Below are 27,998 nucleotides of genomic sequence, written 5' to 3'. Positions count from 1 at the left end.
AGAAATCAGAGTACAAACCAGCAGCCGAGCAGCGCGACCGAGATGTGACCCACTTTTCGGTTTTCGCATTCAAATCATCCAACTGCTGTACAAAATCAAAAACGTTGCAGTTCGTTTTTTTCTAAACTCTAGTATTTAGTTAAACAAAATAAATAAAAAGCGCGTTGTATATTATTATGTAAAACGTTACAAAGTAAAACTCGTTAACTAGTGTAAACTCTATGCATTTATGTAAATTCTCTAGCGATAACGTGGAAGTGCAAAAAGGCCACCTGAAAATTCAGCAGCCCCAGCAGCAATCGAGCAGAAGAAGAGGAAACAGCAGCAAAAAGGTTCGCAAAATGTTTCAAGTATTCGTTCGCAAAAAGAGCCAAGTGAAAACATTTAATTGTGTGCCGTTTTATTAACGCAAAAAAACAAAGTTCAGTTCAAGTCAATTCAGGACGTTAATCGAAAAGCGAGAAACGAAGGCTGCCTGCCCCACTGTGTGACCAGGCGCGGTGAAGAAGAAGAAAGGGGAGCAAACGAGCTCACGAAAAATTTCGCTGTACACCAAATGGGAAAAATGTTTTCTCAGCAGCCGCCCGCTCTCTCCCCTTCTCTATGTTCCCCACTCGCTCTCTTTCTCTCTCTTCGTATTTGCATTGTTTAAATCGAAATGAAATGAGCAGCTCATTAAATAACAATTACAAAAATTGAACTGTAACGCGAGTGCGATAACAACAACAATATTTTAATTGTTTTCCATCATTGCAATTCCCCAACTCCAGTGTTAAAAAATATGCAAAGCGAAAAAAGAGGCAGCGTAATGAATGTGAAAAGTAAAAGTGTAAGCGGGAGGCATTCATATCGATGAAACGATAAAAAAAAAACCAGCTTGCCAACGTAAAATTACACACATACAAGCACACGAATGAGTACAAGCTCACACACACACACACATGCATAAACGCGCGCACGCAAAGGCAACAGAAAGAAATCCAAATGCGAATGTGAAATGCAAACAGAACGTTGAATGAAAACGGCTCCAAGTATGCACGTATGTATGTATGTTTAAACGTGTGTATACACATGTGCGCATTCGCTTATTAATGTTATGCCACTACTTATGCAGAAATGCATAAATAAGTAAGCCAAAATTGACAAACAAATTGCATTTGTGCAAAAAAGGCGCGCGCGCACAACACACATACACACACACAACACACACACACATGCAGTAGCGTAGAACGTGAATAGGCAGAGGCAGAGGGAACTGGAGCAGAGCATGTATGTATGTGTGCGTGTGATGATTTGCTTGTGTGTGTTTCATATTCATAGCCGCAGTAACAGCCGCAGCCGCAGCCGCAGTAGCAGAAAACAGCAGCAGCGCCGAAAGATAAATGAAAAGTGCCCCATTTTCGGGTATTCGGGGGCGGTTTTGACACTTGGCGCTCCGTAGCAGCAGAGCAGCAGCTGAAGCTGAAGCTGAAGCAGCAGCAACAACAACAACAGCATTAAGAGTTTTGGCCGCGTGGGAGGCGTAAAAGTTATTTGCTGCTGCGTGCGTAACAGAAAGTGCACAACTACACGCACACACATACAGATTATGTACGTGTGCAGCAGCAGTGACTAAGAGAGACAGAGAAAGAGAGAGAGAGGAAGAGCAGCAGCAGTGATAGCAGGCTGAATGGCAGAGGGAAGGGGACAGGTGTTTGCCATGCGGTTGTCTTGTGTCACTCGCAGTTAGCTAACGTTGAATGCGCCTGTATATGTGCATGTGTGCATGTGCGTGTGTGTGAGAGTAAACAGTAACAGCAACGGGAACGAGAACGGGAAACAAACAACAGCAACTGTAACAACTATTTTTGGACTTTTTCGCAATTTGCTTTTTTTGATTACATTTATTTTTTGCTTTCAACTGCGGTTGCTCACACAAATACGACCGCAAAACACAGACGCATACACAAGTATTTATGAAACGTTTTATTTTGTATTTTGGGGCCAATGCAAGCAACGATCTAATGTCACGCATTCGGCAAAAACGCGACACAGTATTTGTGGGTGTGTGTGTGTGTTTGTATGTGTGGGTGACAGCTAGGATTAATCGTGGAATATGTTCAATTTTGACATATGGCAATCAATCGCATGTGTAGTGTGTGTATGTGATTCTGTAAAAAAAAGGACGACACTTCGTCGAAAAAAAGGCGACACATGCGGCCCCAAAAACTATGCTACACATTGTTAGCCTCTCTCACAGTCTCAGCATATGTGTGTGAGTGTGTGTGTAAATAAATGTGTGCGTGAGGCCCGCATGAAATTCTGTTCCCAACACCAGCTTTGAGTGTGAGCGTATAGTTATAAATAGCCAAGATAGTTTTTGTGCTCGTTTCCTCGTGCTGTTCTGTTCTGCTCCTCTTTGGTACTTTTTCTTTTTTTCTTGTTATTTCTGTTTTTTCTTGCTGTTTTTTTTGTCTCGATTGAGGTCAAACTGTCAGGAGGATAGTGAACTTTATAATGTTTCGAACATGAAATTGGTGAAATTCACTTTAAAGCGAATTCTTTCCTCTTCCTGTTTATCAATATAATTCCATTTCATAGTCAAGATAGAATCGCAGCATTTCCACGTGCGCTCTAAAGTATGCAATAAAAATGTGCTCAGTCGACATAAGGAAGAGTTGTTGCTTGCTTTCTTCTTGTCAATTTAGTTCAGAAGGCGCTGAGAAAGAAACTTGGCCCATATGCAAATTAATTGCACTTCTGTGCTGCTAAAAGTTGCAAATTCAACTCGAAACTTTGCAACCTCAACTTTTTTGTTTTTCTTCAACTTGTTTTCCTTTTTGTATTTTGCACTTTTTGAGTGCATCAAAAGTTGAGACACACAAACAGAAAAAAAAAAACAGAAAACATAAAAAAGGCAGCGGAAAGTTCTTAAATTACTTGCGAGTAAAGTTTAATGACCTGCTTGCGACCGTTTCACGATGCACGATGTTCTCAATTGCAACTTTAATTGCCATTATTTAAAGTACTCACTCCATTTGCACGTTGTAACATAAATAGTCGAGAACTTTTGCTCATATGCAGTGGGAAATCGAAAACGAATGCGAATTTTCCATTTAATTTACTCTGATGATGCTGATTTGCTAGAAATTGGGTTAATAGAGTGTAAAGCAGAGTCAGGCCGCAACCTACATTCGATTGGGATTCTGTTTTTGGGGGGAGAGAGAGAATGAGCATGAGAGTGAAAGAGAGCGAGCAGGATGCTTGTGGCTAATCTGCACTTTGAGAACTCATTAAAATTTAAAGAGCAGCCGCAGCCAAAGCCAGAGCCAAAGGCAAAGCTGAAGCTGAAGCTAAAGCAGCTGACAGCACGCCAGTTGTGTCCTTATTGTGTCCTGCGTTGTTGTTGTTGTTGTTGCTTGTGTTTACTAAATGTTTAATTGTGCAGCTGAATGCGTAAGTTTGTTGATCAACGACGCCTAAACGTTTAAGCGTTTACGCTGCCTGAATGGAATGAATGGAAATTCAAATTACTCCTCTGCTCTGCTTTGTGTTTTTTAAAGATAAAACACACAAGGAAATGAGTCAGAGTCAGAGATGAGATGATACAACATCAGCCATCTGATGCCAAAGAAATAATTACGAGCCCAAAGTGAAAAGTAAAGATAGCCTGCCCACACATACAAGCACACACACATCCACTCACACACTTTCGCCCACTTCATAATCATAATTAAAAATGCTACGACCCACTCACACACTCACGCACAGACATACTTATACTACAGCGACTTAGCAGCCTGCTGTTAAGTCAGTTAACAGTGCTGCTCTCCCACTGTTAACTGGCGGCCATTGCGCAGGCCTCTCTCATTGGGACATTTACTCGCAAGCTCTCCCACTACTGTTGCCAAAAGAGAGTGACAGAGAGAGGGAGAGCAACTACTCATTTCGCATGGGCACGCTCACTCGCTCTCACACTCTCGCAGGCAATGCTGTCATCTTGTTCGCACACTCCAATCCATTGGCAAGTGCAGAGCAGCAAGCGCAATTGTTGCTGTTGCTGCTATTGCTGTTTCTGCCTTTGCAGTTGTAATTTTCTCTGTATGTAAAGGAACTGTGCAGTGTTGGTGACAGAGGACAAGACAGTGAGAGAGAGGAGAGGTAGTGAGAAGGGGGAGACAGCGCACTGTGCATAACAGCAACTAGTGGCCGTAATGAGACTTGGCTGCTGTTGCGCTTCGCATTTGACTGCGCTGAGCTGTGCTGCACACACGTCTAATTACAAATCGCCAACTGATAGGTATAAATACACACACACACATACATTCACAGTGAAAAATCTTCCTAAGGATGAAACATATTTAAGCAGCAATCTGTAATTAAATCACAACTCTTAAGTGTTGAACAAATTGATTGCAAGTTAAAGTGTGTGTTGAGTGCAAACTTGATGACAGACAGACAGACAGAGAGACGGACAGCAGGATGTACCTTTGATATTTGGCAAAGGACATGCAATCAACGAATCGAACAGCAACTGAACCTGAGCCTTGTTGATGGCGTCAAGTAAATGCCACAGCCCACCTGCTGGATGCTGTCATGCACGCCCAGCCAACGAGTCAACCATCCAGCTAGCCATCCAAGTGGGCGGGGCATCCAACCATCCAGCCTTCCAACCATCCATCTATCCATCCATCAATCGAGCAGCAGCAGCAGCAGCAAAAAGAGCATCAGCATCGGGATAAACCTTGTCATTGCTTTTAAATGTCAAAGGGAGAAGCGCGGGGGCGTAAACAGTAAAGTGGTTTTCGCACAACAACGCCAGCGAAACGATGGATGCAGCTCTCTATGTGCTTGTGTGCGTGTCGGTGCGTGTTTGTGCATGCTCGTGCATGCGTATGCATGTCTGTGCTTGTGTTTGTGGTTGCTGTGTCGTTTGGGATTCAGCACTGGGCCGCAAAGTGATTCAAATTGAGTTTCTACTGCAGTTTGTGATTCCATTAAAGTTGCAATTAAATGCTGAAATTGTTTGCATCCCTCTCCTCTCCTCCTCCTTCTCCTCTTGGACTCTTTCCTTTTTTTGCTATAGTTGATTTATTACTTTAGCTTTGCTGGCAACTTTCATTTTTAACCATTTGCGACTGTCTTGCGGCTGTCTAGACAAATTGGCGCGTGTTTCGATACCCTGGAGTTAAGAGACCCGCGGGGTAGTTAAAGATCTCAAATAATTTAATGTAAAAACCTAATTGAAGTTTATTAACTTTCTAAAAGTATGTCTCAATATGAACAAGTAGTAAGAATTTATTAACATCAATATTAGTTTGCCTGAAGAGGTATCTTTCAGTTGTTTTAACCATAACTTTAAGCATTTCTATTTTTGCTGCCACGCGTTCAACATGGCGTATGACTAATACAATTGTCTGCACGATGTGTGCTTGCTGCTTCGCAGTGCGTGATTGAGTTGGCAATCAAAGCGTTAAATAGCTGTGAAGCAGTCGCCAGTTAAAAGCCAGATCGATTGCATTATAAACTTACTCGTGGGCCCGTGGTAAACGTGGCGTATGCGTAATATTGTTAATAATAGGGAAATCTATTTAAATACGCCCACAAAAGCGTTTGAAAAGTATTTTTGAATGGAACCGCGAGCGCGAGCGCGAGCACGAGCAGCGAGCGTCCTCCAAACGGGGCCACAACGGTAATTAACCTAAAGTTCAAAGTTCAAAGCCCACGACGACGATTGCCAAGTTTCGAGAGTCAAGTAAAGCTGAACTGAGCTGAGCTGAGCCAAGTCAAGCCAAGCAGTTGACCCATTTAAACATTTCGTACACATAAATAATAAAGAAGCCGAAACCGAAAATGAGCAGCGAGAACAATGAGGAATAAAACCCTTTCCCCCCCTTTCCCCTCCAACAAATTGTTATTTATAGGCAATACGAGAATCGTTTGAACTGTAGTCTAATGTGGGCATTTTGTTTGCGGCTTCCTCCATTGCAGTAGTCGTCAAAGGGGCAGCCACAGCATGCCGTACGAGTCGATGCACCATCATCAGTCGGCGGCCACTGCGGTGGCAGCCGGCGTAGCGCCAAATAGCATGCTGGACGCACTCAGTTTGCAGCTGCGGGATGCGGAGATGCGACGCACTGAGATCGAGCGGGCACATCAGGTGAGTCATCGCTGTTCAAGTCCCTAAGGTCATCTCGAGTTAACTTCATTTCGTGTAGGAAACTCTGGCACAAATACGCAATCTAAGTGGCAGCGCTCGACCCGACACCGAGGCCGTGGAGAACCTTCAATCGCGTGCTCGTGAACTAGAGAAGAAGGTGAGTCAAGGCAAGAGTTCCACAGTTTCATCTACTAACTCTCAAGTTTCTCTTAAGGTGGCGCTGGAGAACGTGCACTGCGAGGAGCTGCAGATCGAGTTGACTGCCGCGCTGAAGGCGAAGGCAGCTCGCTCCTCGGCACCCAGCAACAACATGTGTCCGACTTCGATGTCCAACTCGGCGCCCTTCGGAGCTGGCATGCCAGCCAGCATTCCCACTTCGGCCAGCAGCTCGACTGTGACTTGGGCGCCGACAATCAGCCACCAGGACCAAGGCTCCGAGATTGATATCATCATGGCCAAGATCGAGCAGGTGAGACAAAGAGCTTTAATGTGTTTCAATACTAAATACAGAAAAGGAAAATGAAAATTATGACTGAGGTTTTTCTGGCGATTCAATGCTGTAAGAGAAGCAGGTGACAAAGCTGTGGCAGCTGTCCGAGCTGGAAGAGTCCGAGTCCGATTCAGAGTCAGAGTCAGAGACAAAGTCCTGTTCCGCATCCACTTGAGTGCCGCATTCCTCTTGAGCAGGTTGCGCCTGCTGCAAGACATCCTTGGCTACAGGATGACAGCTAATCTGCAGTTGGCGTCGCAACAATTCGTTCTCCTCGGACAGCTGACGGATGATGCGCTGATTCTCACTGCTGCTGTGCTCCTCCAGGGTGACTGTGAACATCATGAGTAGCGCCATTTCCTCGATGCGCTTATCCAGGTTATTCACAATCCCCTGCAGTCCAGCCACGTATCTGGCGCGCAGCTGATAGTGCTCCTCAAGCTCGCTGTTCTCCTGGCAATGCTGCCTGTACTTGCCCATGATGTGATCCACACCCGCTTTGTACTCTTCGAGGGTTTGCTTCAGCTCTGCGTTCTCCAGCAGCTGATGAATGCGTTCGTCGTCGTTGCAGTACTTCACCAGGTTCTTGAGGAGCTGATTGTCCTGAACGCCGCAGGAGTCGATGATGCGCTGCTTCACATGCTGACTGTCGGCGAGAAGCACTGCGGACTTGTTGATCAACCCATTGAGGTCCTTGGACAGCTTCTGAGCCTTGCCAATCAGACCGTTTACTGTCGTTGTTGCTGACTGCTGAGTGCTGCTCATTTTACTATTGAATATTTCCCAGCATTGAGCATTAACAATTGATTTTGATGTGCTCACCTAGCCAACTGGGATGGGAGTTGTTCAGGGATATTTATAGCCATCTTAGTGACAGAGCTTAAAGGTTTTCATCCTATTCTAATTTTAATTGAAGACATTTTAAGACGACGCAAATATTGTTTTCAACGTTTTGACTATTTTTTCCTTTACAGGATAATCGCGTGCTGGCCGAACTGGAGCAGCCAAGGACCTCGGCCAGCGCCAGCATGTCAGCATTGCCGCCCAGTTCTATGATGAGCGGGGGAAACAGCGAATTTAGAACCATATCAAAGAGTGGTAAGTAACCACGACTTGTTGCCATCGTCATCGTGAGCTCCTCTCACTGGATTTTGCACTTCGCAGAGCTCGAGGAAGAACTGAATCGCTATAAAAGAGCTGTGCTGGGCGGCGCTTCGGGCGGCGGCGTCTCGGCGCTGTCCTCCGGCTACTCGAGCCTGCCCCAATCGCTGGCCTCGACGCTGGCCAATGGGGCCACGAGCAACAGCTTGAGCGGCACCAGCGTTGGCTCAGCGGCAGCTGCTGCAGCCGCCGCTGGTGGTGCGATGGATGGGGGAGGAGGAGGTGGTGGTAGAGGAGGCGGACATACATCCATATCGGGTCTGGTGCCCAACTCAATTAGCGGCATATCGTCGAGTCTGAGCAGCCATGCCATACAATCACTACAGTCGGCTGCCTACGGAGTTGGGCAGACGTCGGTGGAGAAGCTGTTGAGTGGAACTAGTGGAATAACTGGCATTCCACCATTGCCGGTAAATATTCATACGATGAAGGCTATGCCGACGGCATTAAGTCAGGTAAACCAACTATTTTCAAATTGAAACGAACCACAAGCAACAAAAAACCTACTATATAAAAACGCAACAATTACATTAACTAACATTAACTATAACTATAATATTAATACTATATATAATATATATCGTATATACTGCTACTAAAAATGCAATTAGTTAACGAATCAATCGCTTTGACGCCTGGCAAATCAAAATAGCATTAACAAACGGCTTTGGCTGGCCTCGGTGATCGATCGATTGATCGATATCTGCTTCAAGTAGCCCTCGTCTTCCGTTCCATTCCGTTCTGTTCCGTTACGTTGCGTTGCGTAGCGTTCCATTCCATTCCGTTGCGTTGCGTTACGTTCATGTAAATCACATATTAATCGTACTCTTGTGCTTTGTTGTAGTTTCATTATTGAAAATAATTACATCACACGCTCACATACATCACCAACACACCCATACACACTGACACATATACATACAATTGTAAATGCATCACAAACACTCTGTATATTGTAGTTCACTCTTCTTCTTCTCCAATGTGTATTCCATTTGCCATTCACATTTTATAGCTTACATTCATATTTTGTAGCATACTTTTATGGGCATCGCCATTTTCCACTGCATGCACTCGTTTTTTAGTCGTATTCATTTATGCATCTCTCATTAGAGTTTATTACAAGTCTAGACAACCTAGTTCGCTTAGCTAGAGTCAGCTTTTTAAGCCATATACCAACCAATAATTCACACACACACACATACACATGAAATCATTTAATTTACCAATCTGAAAGCAAAGCGACTTTGCTTCCCATTTTGTCGTTTGCCCAAACTCGCAAGTTCATTTGTTAATAAATACATAATCGTGTTTATGCATTTTACTGTTCGGCTTCATCTACTTAGCATTTATTCAATATTCTCGTACTCATGTTTAATCAACCTATAATCGAATTCAAATGTTTAACTTAAGCGCGATGCCGCCTCCATCATGTTCAACAATAACAATAGTTTTCGACATTGCGTTCTCATAGCTAATAATCATAATCATATTATGAATTATGCTGTTTCTACATAGCTGGCTTTCATTTGATATATTGACCAATAAACGTCTACTCTGTGATCTCTTTTCCCGTTTTATGTGCTCTCTCTCTCTCTTTCTCTTACTCTCTTTATATGTCTCTCTCTCTCTCTTTTTGTACAATAACTCGTTCTTCAAATCGTTGTCTGCCTTCTCTCTGTGGCGAAACTTGCGGTTTGCCTTGCAAACAAAACAACAAATGTTTAATGTCTCTCTTTGTGTGTGTAACTGTGTCTCTATTTCTCTGTATGTGTGTGTGTGTGTAACTACTGTATCTGTATGTGTATATTGAACCACCAACACACACCAATAACAACAACTACAACTACAACTACTACAAAAAACACTACACAAAATGTAAAAAAAACCAAAAATCAAAATTGCCGAAACGCACTTGAAATTGCATCGCATTGAATTGAAATTGAATCGAGAAGCGCGGAACAATACAACTGTACAATTTGCAGAGCACAACCATGCCCCTCCTGTCACTCAACGCGCATAACATGCCGCCCGGCGGCTCCACCAGCTACTCGGCTCTCGGCCTAAGCGCCGGCAGCGGCGTCGGCGGCGTTGGCTCCTCGCTCACCCACCCCACCATGAGCAACATCAACATGCTCGACACGAGCGCCCTGCTCGGCCTGGGACCCGCCGGCGGTGGCATCACCGGTGCCACCTCGCTCTACGGCCTGAGCGCAGGCGCCGCCGGTGGACTGGGCAGCTCCTATGGCGGTCCACCGTTCATGGACGCCGCCTCGAGCGCCTCGTATCCGTTCACCTCGGCGGCACTGCGTCAGGCCTCCAAGATGAAGATGCTCGACGAGATCGACATACCGCTGGCCCGCTACGGCAACCGCAGCTCGCCCTGCTCCCCCATTCCCGTGGGTCCGCATGGCGGTTGGGGCCTCGACGAGTTCACCGATGGCCTGGGCACCTCCATCATGCACAATCGCAGCGGGTTGGCGCTGGGCGCCCTTGACCTAGACAGTAAGTGTCTTCACTACTATCTACTCTTGGAGTATTTCAGTCAGCAGTCTTATCTTTCACAGCTCGCAACCACGCAATGAACGGCGCAACTGAGCCACAGGTGGACATGTTGGACATTCCGGGCAAGGGACGTTGCTGTGTGTTCATTGCACGCTTTCCCTACGATCCGCCAGAGTAAGTTCAACCTCAATAATTCAGCTCAGAGATGAGTATTACAAGATAGCGTATTGTTGTTCGTCTGTCCTACCATCCCAGATCTTAAATATTCCCCTTGGTTTTACACAGAGTCACAGAGTTCCCTTAGGAACACATTTTCCCGAAAAACTATCAATACAAGCCATACCCTAATTGCTAGCAATATTCCTGAAGATTCAACGCAGACTTTTACTTTTATATTATGTTTTTAATTAATACTTTTCTATCTAGAAAGATCTTATTTAATTGAGGGGCAGTATATTGTTGCAGGAACCTCATAGAATTGGTCCTTAATGTAGACATCCATTAATAAATATGCTAAATGCTTAAGGTTTACTAAAGAATATAACAAGCAATCGGTAGTCACTCAAATTTGTTAATAATATTCTTCTTGTTCAATAACAGACTATGACTACTTAGCTATCTCCCAATGCTGCGTCATTCATAGACTGTCTGTCCGCTCGTTGGAACATCTTATTCTCAATGACTATAAAATCACACACTAACAAACTTCCCCCACATTCAACACAGATCAAGAGCCCAGTCTAATGCTATATTCCCTCACAGGGAGGCGGAGGGCGAGCTGTCGCTGTGCGCCGGGGACTATCTGCTGGTGTGGACCAGCGGTGAGCCACAAGGAGGCTATCTGGATGCGGAGCTACTGGATGGACGTCGGGGCCTGGTGCCCGCCTCGTTTGTGCAGCGACTAGTGGGTGAGTAGACTCTTAGACTATGATGAAAATGAAAGGATAGATAAATTCCCTTTTCATTAATAGGCGACGATTTGCTGGAGTTCCATCAGGCGGTGCTGTCGACACTGCGCGATGCCGAGGACGGTTCAATGCAGTGCGACACAACGTCGCTGCCTTCCTTGCCGCCGCACAACCCATTGCTCACACACACGCACGAGGATCTGGCACGTTTGAGTGAGACGCACACCGATCTGGAGCACGACCAGGATGACATTAGCGATAATGGTAACTGCCTCTCAAGTGTTTTGCTAATTGCATGTTTAATCTTTTGTTGTTTGATTTTTGTGTGGCCTTCGTGTTGCGCCCCTTGGTGAGCATTAATTTCGACTACTTTAATCGCTCTGATCTATGCTTGCTGCTCCATCTTCTTTTTCAAATGCTCCTTTACTAATCCGACTCCTTTGTGCCCCCCAAACAGTTCCAGCTCCGAAGCACTTGACGCTGGAGAGGCAGCTGAACAAGAGCGTGCTCATTGGCTGGTCGCCGCCGGAGCCCGTGGGTTACAACCTGATCGACAGCTATCACGTCTATGTCGATGGCGTGCTCAAAGTCACGGTGAAGGCCAACGAACGCACACGCGCTCTAATCGAGGGCGTCGACTCCACGCGGGTAAGCGAGACTTCCAACTACACTGAGAGAAACTAATATAGGGTGTTAGAGTTCGGGATTATTGTATTTAAAATGAAAATGTTATACTACCTAGAGTATTAAAGAACTCATTCTTAAATCAATTTCCTTAATTAAGTTTTCGTTCGCAATCAATCACGTCAGAATTGATTAAGACTGGAATTTCTTATTCTAGGAACTTTTATTTGTCGTTTGTTTCTCTCAGTGTAGCCACCTTCAACTGACTTCTGAAGTAATCCTACATCTCTCCCTATCTCCCCTATTTAAATCCCTCCTTTTAGCCGCATCGTATTAGCGTGCGCAGCGTTACGCAGAACCGTCAGACGTCCAGGGACGCGGCCTGCACAATGATCATTGGGCGGGACACCTCGCACTTGGGCCCCTCGGCGGTGCGCGCCTCGCACATAACGTGTTCCTCGGCGGTTATATCGTGGCTGCCGGCCAATTCCAACCACCAGCACGTGGTGTGTGTGAACAATGTGGAGGTGCGCACCGTCAAGCCGGGCATGTATAGGCACACCATAACGGGCCTTGCGCCCAGCACCCAATACCGTGTGACCGTGCGTGCCAAGCACTTGCGTGCCGTTGGCCAGCACAGCACACAGCCTGGTCACACTGTCGGTGGAGTAGGAGCAGGCACTGCGGGCAGACCCGGCCAGGAGGAGGCACCGGGGGCCTATGCCGATTTTCGCACACTGACCAAGGGTCTGCCCGATCCGCCACAGGAGATCCAACTTGAGGCTGGTCCTCAGGATGGCACCATTCTGGTGACATGGCAGCCGGTTAACAGACCCACGTCCACGGGGCCTGTAACCGGCTATGCTGTGTACGCCGATGGTAAAAAAGTGACCGACATCAATTCACCAACGGGCGACCACGCACTCATCGACATCGGCAAACTGGGCGTCTTCAATCCCCGCGCCGTCACCATTCGCACCAAGTCTCGCGATTCACAGTCGGCGGACAGCGCGCCCATTTTGATACCAAGTGAGTGAAGACTATTTCAATGCTTCAGGTTCGATTCTTATCCTATTCTTTTTAACTCCCTCAGACCAAGTGCGCAACGCTGTCGCCCGCCGGGGACCAAATCAGATGGGCATGGGTCCGCAGCTGCCGCAGCAGGGACTCCACGGCATGCCCAACCAGCTGCAGCAGCAACAGCAGCAGATGGGCATGCCGGGTCAGCCTGGCCAGATGGGGCAGCTGGGGCAGCCGCACATGATGCAGCAGGATCACACGCAATACGATCCCAACCAGATGCAACAGCAGGGACTCCAACCTGGCCAGCAGCCGGGCCAAACCCAGCCCGGTCATCAGGTTAGTGTAGCAGTCTATTCCGATCTGCTGATTCCGATCTCCGATCCAGCTGCAGTTCTCTCTCTGTTGAGAACTGTATTCGGATCGAGATCCACTTGCAATTGGCATTCTCTGTACATAAGTTTATAAATCTGGTCTTGTTCTGTGAACTCGTTTTCTTATCATTTCTATGCAATTGGTTATTTGTTTTCCAAATTTTTCAATTAAACAGAAAAGCGTATTATCGGCAAGCCGACTACCGAATACCCTTGCAAAGATGGAACAAATATTTTAAACCATTGTAAAGCAAAGTAATACTTTGATCTTAAGGTCCGCTACAGTTATAATAAAATTAAGTATTTATTTTTAATCCAATACTAAATCCCTCTGCAAGGTATTCCTCTACTCTTCAAAATGTACATAAAGTTCTACAGATGTAGATACATAACGTACCAGATCGTGCCACAAAACATTAACTATTCGATCCTGAATGCTATACCAAAAACCTTATGATTTGTAAATACTCGTATACTTATTATTACAAAAAATACTGCACCGTCACCGTCAAATGAATCAGTTATTGATGGAATGGGAAGCTTTGAAGAACCCGCCCCCACATACTATTCATGTAACCTCTTGAGTTTTTATTGTTTCTTCGTTGAAAGTTGCCTTAAGTATTTTGTTGATTCCCATAATTGATTCATAATGGAATTTTGAAAAGGAAAAGTATTCAATCAGCCACATAAATACTCCAACTCTTGTATACTCTCTCCTTCTTATAAGTACTACCTAGTTTATACTTTATACTTTGCCACTCTATTCTCCGCATTCTCTGTATATTTCTCTCTCTCTTCTCTCGTATTGAAGATCTCTTTTGAATTGCCTCTTTTTCTTCTAATTCCTCTATTCTCTTACTGTTCCGATCAGTTCAGTTCAGTTAAATTCTGTTCTGTTCTGTTCTGTGCCTAAGAATCTCTTTCCTCAGTTCTCAGTATTGTTTTGCAAATATATAATCCACATTATATACATACACCGACTATATCAAAATTTAGACAATCGCACAAAAATTCACACACGAAATTTGTTAAATTGAATATATATGAAATGAACTGTGAGAAAGTTGAAACCTTCTTCGATTGTAATTATATAAGAATTGAGACCGATCCCCCTGAAATCGATTAAAAAAACAAAAAAGATACTTTGTATGTATGTAAAGTTATAATTTATTTAATTAGTTAATGCTAGTGTTTGATTGTATTTGAATTTTGGTTAATGATTCATGATTTTTGAGTACGATTCACCAAATCGCATGTTGATCAAATTGCAGAAGCAAAAGTATACAAAGTGCAATGATTATTCTTGAACTTGATTGAGTTGCTCAGATGAACAATAGAATGTTAATTACTATAATTAATCGTATTACAATAAACTATCTGTTAAGTATTGATGCGGCAATTACAATTACAATTGTATTAAGGAAAAACGCAATGCAACGAACATTTTTAAACAAAACAAGTTACATACTATTCATTTTCATTATATGAAACCAATACTGAAACCGAAACTGATACCGATACCGATACCGATAACGATACCGATACCATATCGATACGATACAGCCTGACGGAGGCTCCGGCTTGTTAGGTGGCCTGCTCGGTGGCCTCTTCTCGAAACCCACACAGAATCAAGTGAACCAGAATGTAAGTTATACCCACAACATCTACCCCACATTCAACACACTCGTATACACATTCACACACTCACACAATCACAGTTATACTAACATTAGCTAACAATTGTTAATCGTTAATCTAATCTTAAGAGTTCAATGCATTTTTTAGTAATAATCAATCTGCCTTTAATCGTATAAATATGTCTATATAATCGAAGTAGAACTACGCTTTCAACTTGAACTTGATCTTAAACTCGAACTTGAACTTGAACCAACAACTAAACTTGACAAGTGTCAAGTGCGATTCTTAACTTTTAAATATCGTATCAAATATTTATGATTTGTGCTTCAGTTTTATTTTTGTCGTTTTGCGTTCTTAGCCGTTGTCGTATTTTTATTATTCTACGTTCAACTCTGGCCTCTAGGCAAGCTCAGATATTGTTGCATGGTTAGCTGGGGGATTACAAATAGTTTATAGCATTAGCTTTTGGGGTGTAAATTGTACTTTAAGCAAGTCTCGTCGCCTTCGTCCTCGCATAGTGTACTTTTAAGGGAATATGTTTAAGTAAAACTCTCTCTCTATCTCGTATGTAAGTATATTGATATGATTGATGACTCTGTGCATAGTTCGTAGGAACCGCAGTTCATATTAGCGACTTGTGTGTGTACAACAGACACAACACACACACATACACATTTATACATACACACACATTCATACTCGTCTAGCAAAAAATATATCTGCTTTCTTATTTCCTAATCAAAATACTTCGTACTAGCTTCGTACTTGCCTCTGACCTCAATCAGCTCGTACTCTCGTATATCAGCCTTCTAGCCTTATGATTTCCCAGTCTTCTTCGTACTTAGCCAACACACACACACTCACACTAATACTTACTAACACTCTAACACAACATGTACATACATATATATATAGCTAGTTATCCTTTTTAGTTGTGCTAAACTAAACTAATCGCAGACGCTAAAGCTACACACATCTCTCTTTAGACAATGTGAATGAAAAACAGAGTACAACTTAAGCAATTAAGCAAACAATTATTGCGACAAGCTAAAACCAAGAATGAAACGCTAACAAAATTTCAAATTCATTTAAATTTAAATTCAAATTCATGCGCATCGATATCGATAACTAGGGCTACCAACAGCCGGGCGCCACGCAGCGCGGCATGGTGCCGGGACGACCCCAGGGACCACAGCAACAGCAGCAGCAGCAAGCTTACGGGGCACAAGGCGGTCCGATGGGAGGTCCTCGCTTCCGCGGACCCGTGCCCGGACAGATGGGCATGCAGGGTCAGATGCCTGGACAGATGCAGGGGCAAATGCCGGGGCAGATGCCAGGACAGATGCAAGGGCAGATGCCAGGTCAAATGCCTGGTCAAATGCCTGGTCAGATGCCTGGTCAAATGCCTGGACAGATGGCCGGACAAATGCCTGGTCAAATGCCAGGACAGATGCCCGGACAGGGGCAGATGATGGGTCCGCGTGGTCCACTCACCCAGCAACAGCAGCAGCAGCAACAGTTGCAGCAGGGTCAGCTGATGCCGGGTCAGCAACCGGGGCAGCCACAGACGCAACAGCAACAGCAGCAGCAACAACAGCAGCAGCAGATGGCTGGAGCACAGAAGAAGCCGCGATACTTTGTGGCCATGTTCGACTACGATCCATCCACAATGAGTCCCAATCCCGATGGGTGCGACGAAGAACTGCCATTCCAAGAGGGTGACACGATCAAGGTAAGCGCGCTCTAATGAATTGCCGTTAACACAGAACCACCAAAACACTTTGCAGCCAACACAACTGAGCAGCAACAGAGCCCAGGACAGGCGATAACGATAACACAAACGATAAACGATAACGATAAATGGTAACAATGACAATAATCAGCTATAGATCAGCGCTTGATCAGAATTGGATGCAGAATTGGAATTGGATGCCAAGAATTGGCTGCGCTTCGCAACGCATCGATTTGAATCGAAATCAGTGCATGTTTTTCCTTCGCCTCTTTCTCAGTTCCCCCCGTCACACACATAAACACACACACACAGACCCATTAAGTTGAGATCGTTACAGTATCACATAAGTTAAAGTCCTCCTATCTCGATAACTAAGCAGTACAGTATGAAACCCTAAACTAAATACTCTTATACAATACTCAAATACTCAATATCAATACTCACTAAGTAGACGTTGTTCTCTTCTCTAATAGTTCCATAAATAACCGTTTAACCGTTAAGTTAGCGGTACTCGTTTGCACTCGATAATACACTACCAAATACTATAGCATTATAAATACTACATATAAAGTTCATAAGAATCTTACTTCATCATCATCTTCGCTCTCCGCAACCAGGTCTATGGTGATAAGGACGCCGATGGCTTCTACTGGGGCGAACTGCGCGGCAGGCGGGGCTATGTGCCGCATAATATGGTCAGCGAGGTGGAGGACACCACGGCGCAGATGCAGGGCGGCCAGATGCAGATGGGCGGCGGCGTCATGCAGACGGGCGCCACGCCAGGCACGGCTCAAGTGATGCCCGGTCAGGGTGTGCCGCAGCAGAGTATGCGCAATGTGAGTCGGGATCGGTGGGGCGACATCTATGCGAACATGCCAGTGAAACGGATGATTGCCCTCTACGACTACGATCCCCAGGAGTTGAGTCCGAATGTGGATGCCGAGGTGGGTGTAAAGGAATTCCTTTTCATTTAGGAATACCGTAATTACACTCTCTCCCTTTAATCTCAGCAAGTGGAGCTTTGCTTCAAGACGGGCGAGATAATACTCGTCTATGGTGATATGGATGAAGACGGTTTCTACATGGGCGAACTGGACGGTGTGAGAGGCCTGGTGCCGTCGAACTTCCTCGCCGATGCGCCCGATCAGTACAACAACAATCAAATGGGACCTGGCGGGGTCGCCGGCCGAGGCGGCCTCAGTCAGCGGGGCAGGGGCCAGGGACCCGGGGCAAGGGGACCGCCGCCGCCCCCGCGAGACAACATGATGCCTGGCGTGGCTGGGCCGCGAGGTCCAGTCGGCAAAAGTAAGTAGGGCGATTTTCTGTGATCCGATTAATTTTGCAATTCTCTTGCATTTTTACGTTTTACGTTTTGAATTGAATTTTGCGTTTTTGATTTCGAATCAAGTACTAAAAATACTAAAATATATATTATATATTATATATTTACCATTTATCAACAACAACAAAAAATGATGTGATACTAAACTTATTCGAAAAGCAATTACAGGCTTACTCCTTATCATTTTCACTTATCATTTCGATTTCAATTTCGAAGAAAAACTCAGAAAAAGAATAAGAAATCTCAAATCAAAAATCTCAAAGCAATCCAAATCTACAACAACATTGAAAAAAAACACACTCTAATCGTATACGTTACAAATATATATAAAAGATAATCCACTATGCAGGTTTTCCAGAAAACAACACAAGACTAACAAAGCAGGATGATATTAGCGAGCTTACTATACGAGTAGCTAAGCAAACTACAAACTACTATATAACTACTTCAAGATTCTCCTATCTTCTCTTCTGTTGTTCACTCTTTATTTGAATCCTTAACAATACTCGTATTTGGAATCAGCGAATATGAAAAATTATGAAACACAAACACTCTTTCCAAATCTATAAAGGAAAGATACGAAAAAAAACTAATAAGAAACCAAACAAAAAACAAATCTCGTGACGACACTGAAAATCTTTCACTCTTTTCTCTTTCTGTCTAACTCTTTCGCAAAATTTCAAATACTCTAAAAATGAAAAAACCAAAACAGTTACAGATCAAAAAAAAAAAAAAAAGAACAAAAAAATGAAAATAATCAAAATACAATTACAATTTCCGTTCTGAACGCCGCTAATTTTGAATATATATTTTTGTTACGATTCCGCAGAACTTTTGTAAAATGTTTTAACATTTCGTTTTGGATATATTTTTCGAATATTTTTCTTTGTAAAATATATTTCATATATTTTCAGCACAAGTCAGTTAAATAATATTTTTACAATCCTCTTATACTTACTTGTTTTGGGTTCAAATCGAATTATCTAATCCTCAAACTACTCAAAACTACTACAATATATAATAGATACATAGTTGTTGTTCTTGTTGTTGTACACACAGTCTTTTTGAAATGCTTTTCCTCTACCTCCTAACTTTCAACTCTTCTTCATTTTCGTTTATTTATTTTTTCTTTTATTTTTGTTCATTCATTTGAAAGCAGATTCTTCATGAATGTGTTGTAATAAATTTCATCTCATGGCACTGATTCATTCTTTAGTTTCTACTTTTATTCCGATATCTATTCTTTATTGTCTATACACACTTTGCGATTATTATTATTCTACTACTACTGTCTACTTTTGTCTCTTGTCTTGCGTGATTTTCTATAGCCTTGCAAACTTCTAGATGGTCTCTTGCATGTTAATTACTTAATCCAACTAATCTCTCTAATATCTTTTCATTTATCAATCTATCTATCGATTTTTATTTATGTTTTAGTTTTATTAATTGATTTGCATAACAAAGAGGAGAATAGTTTCCTGCACCTGGTTGTCGAATGAATTGTAATTCCTTAGTTGCTCACCGATCGATCTAGATCTAATATAGAGTTCAATTAACTACAAAACTACTTCAATCTTACTTCAATTCAATTTAACTGAGATACAGCTCAACTTGTACAATATATTTTGTGATTACCTTTACTATATAACGTGACTCCGATTCCGACAAGTTGTAAATATAGAAATTCCCAAAGTAAAATGTCAGGGGACAAATTCGATTCTCGATTATATATGTCGATATGTCTATTTAAAACCCCCCCGTCCACCCCTCGGTTGCTGTTTCCTAAGTGTATGATCTACTTTTGCGCTGCTTTTTCAGACAAATACTTTGTGTTCTTAATTATACATTTTGATTACGATTACGATTAAAATTACAATTACGATTACGATTAAAATTACAATTACAATTACGATTACGATTACATGTTATCTAAGTACTTTCCGGCTGGTTTTGAATGTTGCTCTTGTTTGTTTGCCAATTTTAGCCCATTGGGATAATTTCCATATTTCCAATTTTATGTTCTTTAGCGATATAACAACAAAAACAACAACACCGCAGGGGCTTAAAGCACTATTAAGATATATCCATATATATATAACAAACAAATTAATTATCTGATCAAATGCGAGCAATCTTTGTAATTTATGTAAATTATCTTAATGTAAAATATGAAAGTTTTTGAAGTTCTTAACTTAACTTACCCCTTTACCACTTACTTAATTATTCTGGTATTCCCATATACATACTGTCTCGTATTCGCCCTCGTACTCGTATTAACAATAATAACAATAATAATAACAATATATATTAAAAAATATATCTTAAGAGGCACGCACATTCAAAAGAGGCGTGACTTAAAAGTGCAAATCTATTATCTATCCTATGTATAATTATTTTATTCATCGAATCTGAGACTCCTCAAATATATAGGGAAGCGCAACGAAGGTAATATTATGCTTATATACTACAAAAAATCAAATCATATATATGCCAACCTAATCGAACAAATAAGTAACTATAACTATGTACAATTCTCTATTAAATCTGCTAAATGCCAATTGCGAAATGCTGAATACGATTTTGACTCTTTGCCAATGTTCCCAGCGATCCATTAATAATTCTCTCTCTTTCTCTCGTTTTTTGTATTGCAATCAACAAAAATTTCTATTCAATTCAATTCTAATTCTGATTCTGATTCTGATTCTAATTCCAATTCAATTCCAAATGCCCCCGTAAAATATATTTGAAAAAGTGTTTTGTTTGATTTGATTTTCGATTGGTTTCGTTTCTGTGGACTTGCTGATTTTCATTTCTGTTGTCGTATTTGAAACTCAATTTGATTTCGTACTTTACGATTTTGTATTTATGAAACTGCGGTGATATAAATTATGATGTACTTAAAAAAAAGGAAAAACAAACACAACGAGTATTGAAACATTCGAGACCCACGCGATAAGTAACAGAAATAAACTTTAGAGACAGCAGCTGTAACTCATTCGAATTCGAATTCAAATTCAAATTGAAGAAACTCTCTCTATATATAGTATATATATATTCAATCTTTGAGACTACATTCAAGTTAGTTCAGTTGAGTTCAATTTAAGAATTTAAGTTTATTCAATTCAACTCGATTCGATTCGTTTCGGTTCGGTTTGATTTTCGTTTACATTTTACTTACTACTACAAACTTCTTTCAAATAATTTTTTGTAATGGTCTGCTGTGGTAAATGTGAAGTCTTTATGTTATATTCGTTGCTATAGATGCTCGCCCTGCTTCCCCCTACACTGTTAGACAACACGGGCCACCCTGCCCCCGATCACCAAACGCAGGTAAATACTCTTTCTCTTTTGTTTTCTTTTGTTTAAAATAAATACTTAAAGCTAAAAAGAAAAAAAATGAAAAAAATGAAAATACAACAGATTCTCCTTTGTTTTGAAAATAAAAAAATACTATACTCAAAGAAAAAGTTAAGAAAGCGCAACAAAAAAAAAATATATATAACTACACCTCATACGCTACAGATAAAAAAAGCTACAAATACTCGTACTATTATTATTAATACTTACTCGTAATACTACAGCTAAAAACTAACTTGCTCTCTCTGTCACTCATTTGGTTTCGGTTCTCTTCCCCCTCAACAACAACAACATAACCAATAGCCAAATAATCAATTAATACTATATATACAAACCTAATGCGATATACGAATCATTCATCCCAATCAAATCAAAATCAAGTACATATCACAATGTCGATAATCGTATATTGCAATGTTGATAAGTTGTCACAGTTGTCACACAGATCACAGATCAGAGATCACAGATCTTGGATCAATCATTGTACAAAATGCAGTCAATCATTGTCCATGTCTCGCTCGCTCTTCCTTCTACTTCCTTTCTATACTCTATATATACTACGCTATCTATACTCAACTCTCTGTCTATAAACATACTCGAATACTCTCCTCCATACATGACACTCTCAAGCTGTATCTATCAGTCTCTCTATCTCTCTCTCTCTCTCTTGTGTATAGAAGCTACCTCTGTATGTGTTTGTGCGTATCTCCCGCAGTGATCCAGAAATCCATCTTAACGCTTACAGTACAGTACATGAACATTTTGCTTATCGAAATTGTAATAGAAGCATTACGTATAGCTAGCAACCTGCCTCGAGTCGCGAGTCGAGTGATTAGCCATAAGAATGAACATTCCTGTATAGTCAATCAATCAATCAATCATGCTCGTCCGTGTACATAACTTTGATCGTCCTGCAAATACTCAATTGTCAGCACCAACACATAAATAAAGAAGATATCTATATATATTATACTCGTTTAGTTAGTGTACAAATGTGTAAAATGTGTGTATAGTTTTGAACTAATCTCAGATAAACAGACAACGAATACAGTTTCAATTCCTACAGCACAAATCATTCACATTTCCATTCAGTTCTTATTCAAGTTCGATTTAAGTTCTTTTCTCTTGATTTCTTTAATATTATTTTGCTAAATACGCATTTACTCTATCTATATAAATGTGGCTTCTCACGAATTACAAAGGATTGTGCTCAAGCTCGAGTTCATACATATTTTGATTGTTCAGTTCTTTTGCTTTGATTGATGTCCTTAGGGGTGTGTAAATACATAAAATACTCTCAATACTTACAACTACAACTAACTACTAACATCTTTGCTGAGTTCTCGAACAACAACAGAATCCAATATACGATATTCGATATACGATATGCGATATACGATATTCGATATGCGATAACGATAACGATATACACAACATATTTTGCCGCTAAGATGTGATTATCCCCAAAAGTATACTCGTACTCGTACTCTATAAATCTACAATTAACAAAATATCTCTAATCAATTATTGTTTCCTTATTGCGTATACGCTACTAATTAATTAATATTAATTATATATCAATTGCTACTATTACTATATGGAATATTGGATGTAATGTGTACAAATTTCTATGTGATTCACTGTATGTGTAAACTAATTGCTTATCATTTCATTCGATGCGAATTCTCTATGATTTCTATTTCTATTTCAATTTCAATTTTCATTTCCAATTTCATTTTGTATGCCGTTTACTCTTTTGCTTTACCCCCTCTATACATAGCCATAAATGATTCTGTTATTGATTATTGATTTCTTTCACTAAAATGTCACTAACTTGTTTCCTGGGTTTGCGTTAGGCTCTTTAACTTTGCTTTCAACCCAACCGCAGGACGAATACCAAAGAACAACACACCGTTGAAAGGAGAACTTGAACTGCATCCACACACAAAAAAATACACCTAGAGTGATTAAATAGTGTACATATACGTAATATTTAGTTGTCTGTCCCTCCCCCCTATGATGATGAGAGCGGACTCCTCTCACTCCTGATTTCCTTGCCCCGATTTTAAGTTGATCACATTTTTGAGTTCCTAGATTTGAATTTTGGACTTTTGCTTTTGCGATTGAAAACTTTATACTGCAAGTGTATGCGAGTTATATCGTAGGCATCATTATTCTTGAGTTGAGTTGAGTTGAGTCAACAAAACAGTTGCTAGTTCTACATAACTTGACAATCAATCAACTAATCAATCAATCAATCACAAGCCAACAAGTCACGTATTGTAACTGTCATTCGTTTTGATTGAAATCTGCGTGGAAATCAGCTCAAGTCTCTCAAAAGGAATACGCTCTGCACGCGTGAATGAATGAGTGATTGAATGAATGAATAAACGAATGATTGAATGAATGAATGAGTGTGAATGTGTGAAATGTGTTCCTGCATTCGAGTATTTGAGTGTTTGCTAATCAGCTCAAGACTCTTAAAAGGAATGCGCTTTTCACGAATGAATGATTGAATGAATAAATGAATGATTGAATGAGTGCGTGGAGTGTGTTCCTGCATTCGAGTATTTGAGTGTTTCTTAATCAGCTCAAGTCTCTTAAAAGGAATGCGCTCTTCACGAATGAATGAGTGAATGATTGAATGAATGAATGATTGATTGAGTGTGAGTGTGAGTGTGTGAAATGTGTTCCTGCATTCGAGTATTTGAGTGTTTGCTAATCAGCTCAAGTCTCTCAAAAGGAATGCGCTCTGCTCGCGTGAATGAATGAGTGAATAATTGAATGAATGAGTGATTGATTGAGTGTGAGTGTAGAGTGTGTTCCTGAATTCGAGTATTTGAGTGTTTCCTAATCAGCTCAAGTCTCTTAAAAGGAATGCGCTCTTCACGAATGAATAAGTGAATGATTGAATGAATGAATGATTGATTGAGTGTGGAGTGTGTTCCTGGATTCGAGCATTTGAGTGTTTTCTGCGCTCACACACTTACATCAAACAGGTTTCCAATACTAGTTGCACTCGCATCTGCACTCACTTCTAAAATCTTTCTCTCTCTCTCTCTCTCTATCTAACGATCAATGTGAGTGTGAGTGCGATGCGAGCGAGTACTCGTAGTTGTTCGTAGTTGCAATTACTAATTTAACAAAGTTAACAGTAAACAGTTATTACTAACCAAAATCCCGTCATTAACAACAAACTCTAACTAACTCACTTACTATACAAATAAACTCAATCTCAATCGCGTAGGCGCTCGAATCATGCGAATACATTCACGAGCGAGTGAGTGAGAGAGGTGGCAGTGTACTCCTGTAATCCTGAATAGACTAAACTAACGATTATTTCAAATGATTAGTTGCCATTTATATATACATATGTTTATTCGATTCGCTTCGTCTGGAATCATTCGACTAATTCGATATTCGTTTTCGATCGTTGTTCGTTCGATAACCGACAACTTGCAGATGATCGGTCGCGTTGGTAATGTTGGCCTGCAGCAACAGCAACAACAGCAGCAGCAGCAACAACAACTCCAGCAACAACAACAACAACCGTATGGTCAGCAACAGACGCAAATGGGGCAGCAGCAAACCCAACAGCAGCAGCAGCAGATGAGCATGGGACAACCTGGAATGATGGGCATGGGACAGCAGCCAGGACAGATGGGTCAACAGATGGGTCAGCAGATGGGCCAGCAGATGGGCCAACAAATGGGCATGGGGCAGATGGGACAGCAGCAGCAGCAGGTGCCAGTGACGACGCAGGCACAGACGGGCGGACTTTTCTCCGGTGCAACGAGCCTGCTCTCTGGTGCTACTTCGGCTGCCACCGGTGGTCTATTTGGGTCGAAGCAAGCGCCCAAAACGGATCCAATGCAACCACCTGGTGGTGTGCAGCCAACGCAGCAACAAGCAAACGCCTTTGGTGCCCAACAGATGCAGCAGCCGGGCATGCAACAGCAGCCGGGCATGCAACAGCAACCGGGTATGCAACAGCAACCGGGCATGCAACAGCAACAACAACAACAAGTGCCACCGCAAGCCCAGCCACCGCCGCAGGGGCCGGGCGCCGGTCTGCTGGGAGGCCTCAAGGGCATTGCAGCAGCGGCGCCCGGCGGCGATGTCCTCTCGAAAGGCAAAGATCTATTTGGCAAATTCGGGTTTGGCTTTGGCAAATAACCCCGGTCATTCCATAGGGTCCTGTTATATTATTCGTAGATTAGACTTATTTGATATGATTATGATTATTGCTATGATTACTAAGCTAATATACATATATATATACATATACATACAAACATATATATATATATACAAACACAATTATACAAGAAATCCATTCAGAAGAGAGATTTCTCAGATCTCTGACGTCTCTGATGATGATGTTGTAACTGTTTGTTGATACAAGAATGATGCAACTAATAGAACTAAATAATGATAATATTTTTTATTAATACAATTGATAGAAATATTTGGTAGAATCCACAACAGCAACAACAACAACAGCATGAACTACAAAAACAAAGATCGAAAGAAAAACAGAAAAGTCTATCAACAGCAGCAACATCAACAACAACATCATTCCAAGACACACACACACACACACATACATAAATTGTTGTAAAATTGATTAAATAAATTAAATTTCCAGTTTAAGTAAATTGATAGCAAAACCAAAAAAAGAAAACTAAAAATATATATAATGAAATTGAACAAAAAAGAAAAACTAACTAAATGATAAACAAATGTAGAGACACACACACACACAGTAGCTGAAGAGAGGTGGTGAGAGGGTGTGTGTGTGTGAGAGAGAAAGAGAGAGGGAAGGGGGGGAAATACATACATATATTATATACATACATACATTATATTTACAATTATTTGTTAACGCACATTGTTAAATTTGCTACTGTTGCTGACCAGTTTATAAATAAAAACCAAACCAAAACACAAAAAAAAATACGAGTAAAATGAAAACAAAAAGAAAACTATAAGTGAAATCCAAAAAACATACATATATTATATATATTTAAAATATATTAAAAACAAAAAAGAAATACACATTTAAATTAAATTTATAAATCAAATCCCGAAGTGAACGAACGGAAAGTTGAGCAATATAAAGACAAAAAAAACCAAAAAATAAAAAAACGCGTTGGACAACAAAAACTATGAAAAATGCATAAAAAAATACTAAAAAAAAAAATACTTATACATTAGATATGATACATACATATATACTATGAACACACATACATACACATACATACATACTTCGCATGCTTGCATCAAAAAGAAAAGATCGAAAGATCGCAGCTGCCGAGCATTAGCTTAACATACTAAAATAAAATACTGCAACACTCTTTAATCGATTTCTAATCGATTTACCTCTTTGTTCGACTACCAAAAAAATCAAATCAAATCAAAACCTTCCAACTACTCACACTATTTGACTTATCCACTGCGATGAATACTTGCTACTCGTACTTTCCTTTTGAAACGATCTCTTGCTTTCTCCTGTATAAAACATAAACATAAACAAAAACCAAAACAAAAAAACAAGCAAACAATGCATAAAATATAGAATGATGTTTCCTAATGTTTAATAATTGCTTTAGCAACACACAAAAAAACAAAAAGAAAAAACATAATTGCGTGCATACAAACAAAAATACATCGCGTACCTCTTGCTTTACGATAACAGAAAGTATAAACATAAAACAAAAAAAAAAAAACAAAATACATATACATATACATACATATATTTAACAAAACAAAAAAGCTATTGAACTATTGATGAAATTATGAAAAGAAATGAAAAGTTTGTAAAGGAAAAGAACGCGTATTAAACAGACGTAGATAATTTTGGGGGGGAATGAATTGTGAGCGAATTATTACTTTAATCAGAAGGCATTTCACACACACACACACACACACACACAGATACAAAGATACAAATATACGACCACTAAAGCAATAGCTATAAAATGAAATAAACGTAGAGAATGCGAACACTCGATTGTAAATTGTAAACTGTAAGCTGGCAAATAGTTGCAGATACATCTCACATATAGATACACATAGATACAACACCAACACACACAGTCACATTCGTGGATATCAGCAGCAGAAAATAGTTAATCAAGAAACCGAACAATACAAATCAATGTTATTTATTAATGGAAACAAGCGTTAACTTTTCCCACGTAAAATCTGTTTTACCTTATTAACAATCAATCCAATCCAATCATTGTTGTGTATTCGAACTTCGATCTCGTATGATTTACTCGCAACTCAAGAGCAGAAGAATTTAGCAGGCGACTCGCATCTTCGGCCCCCAGCCGAAGTCCGTATACCCTAACTGCGAGGAAGAGTGTCCCAAATTGTAGGCCTGTACATACCAGATATGATATAGTATAAGTGGCGCCAAAGTTAGGGTATCCACGGGTCCAACTACACCCCACAAAAAAACAAAAACAAAAAACACTACTTAAACCAAATGCAAATCTGTTAAACACAAATCTAGATAAACAACTATACGCAAACAAAAACAAATGGCATGAATAAGAACAACAACAAAACAAAAAAGAGAAACCAAAATGAAAACAAAAAACAACTAAATTGTTATACGGTATTATTATACTTTTTCTATAACTTATAATTTCCTTATTGAATAACAAAACCAAAAAAAAGACAAAAACAAACCAAAAAAAA

The 27,998-nt window shown here is 40.9% G+C and overlaps 2 protein-coding genes across 2 annotated transcripts; one reads left to right on the top strand and one right to left on the bottom strand.

Moving 5' to 3' along the window:
- Positions 1-7: 7 nt before the first annotated feature.
- LOC132784136 (uncharacterized) lies at positions 8-27,901 on the top strand. The gene is given in 20 exon segments (XM_060789550.1): positions 8-332; positions 5,971-6,139; positions 6,198-6,296; positions 6,354-6,608; positions 7,604-7,727; positions 7,794-8,245; positions 9,773-10,292; positions 10,355-10,466; positions 11,019-11,200; positions 11,264-11,464; positions 11,658-11,848; positions 12,148-12,853; positions 12,918-13,183; positions 14,782-14,862; positions 15,989-16,588; positions 17,206-17,532; positions 17,599-17,893; positions 21,192-21,208; positions 21,210-21,260; positions 24,750-27,901. Coding segments are annotated over 19 exon segments (5,337 nt in total). The 5' UTR covers positions 8-332; positions 5,971-5,995; the 3' UTR covers positions 25,464-27,901.
- On the bottom strand, positions 6,606-7,470 carry LOC132784138 (FGFR1 oncogene partner 2 homolog). The gene has a single exon (XM_060789554.1). The coding sequence runs from the start codon at positions 7,392-7,394 to the stop codon at positions 6,666-6,668; it is 729 nt and encodes a 242-aa protein (XP_060645537.1). The 5' UTR covers positions 7,395-7,470; the 3' UTR covers positions 6,606-6,665.
- Positions 27,902-27,998: the final 97 nt, after the last annotated feature.

Source organism: Drosophila nasuta, chromosome 2R, assembly GCF_023558535.2.
Source record: "Drosophila nasuta strain 15112-1781.00 chromosome 2R, ASM2355853v1, whole genome shotgun sequence".
NCBI classification, from domain to species: Eukaryota; Metazoa; Arthropoda; class Insecta; order Diptera; family Drosophilidae; genus Drosophila; species Drosophila nasuta.
This window is presented reverse-complemented; position numbering and strand designations above follow the sequence as displayed.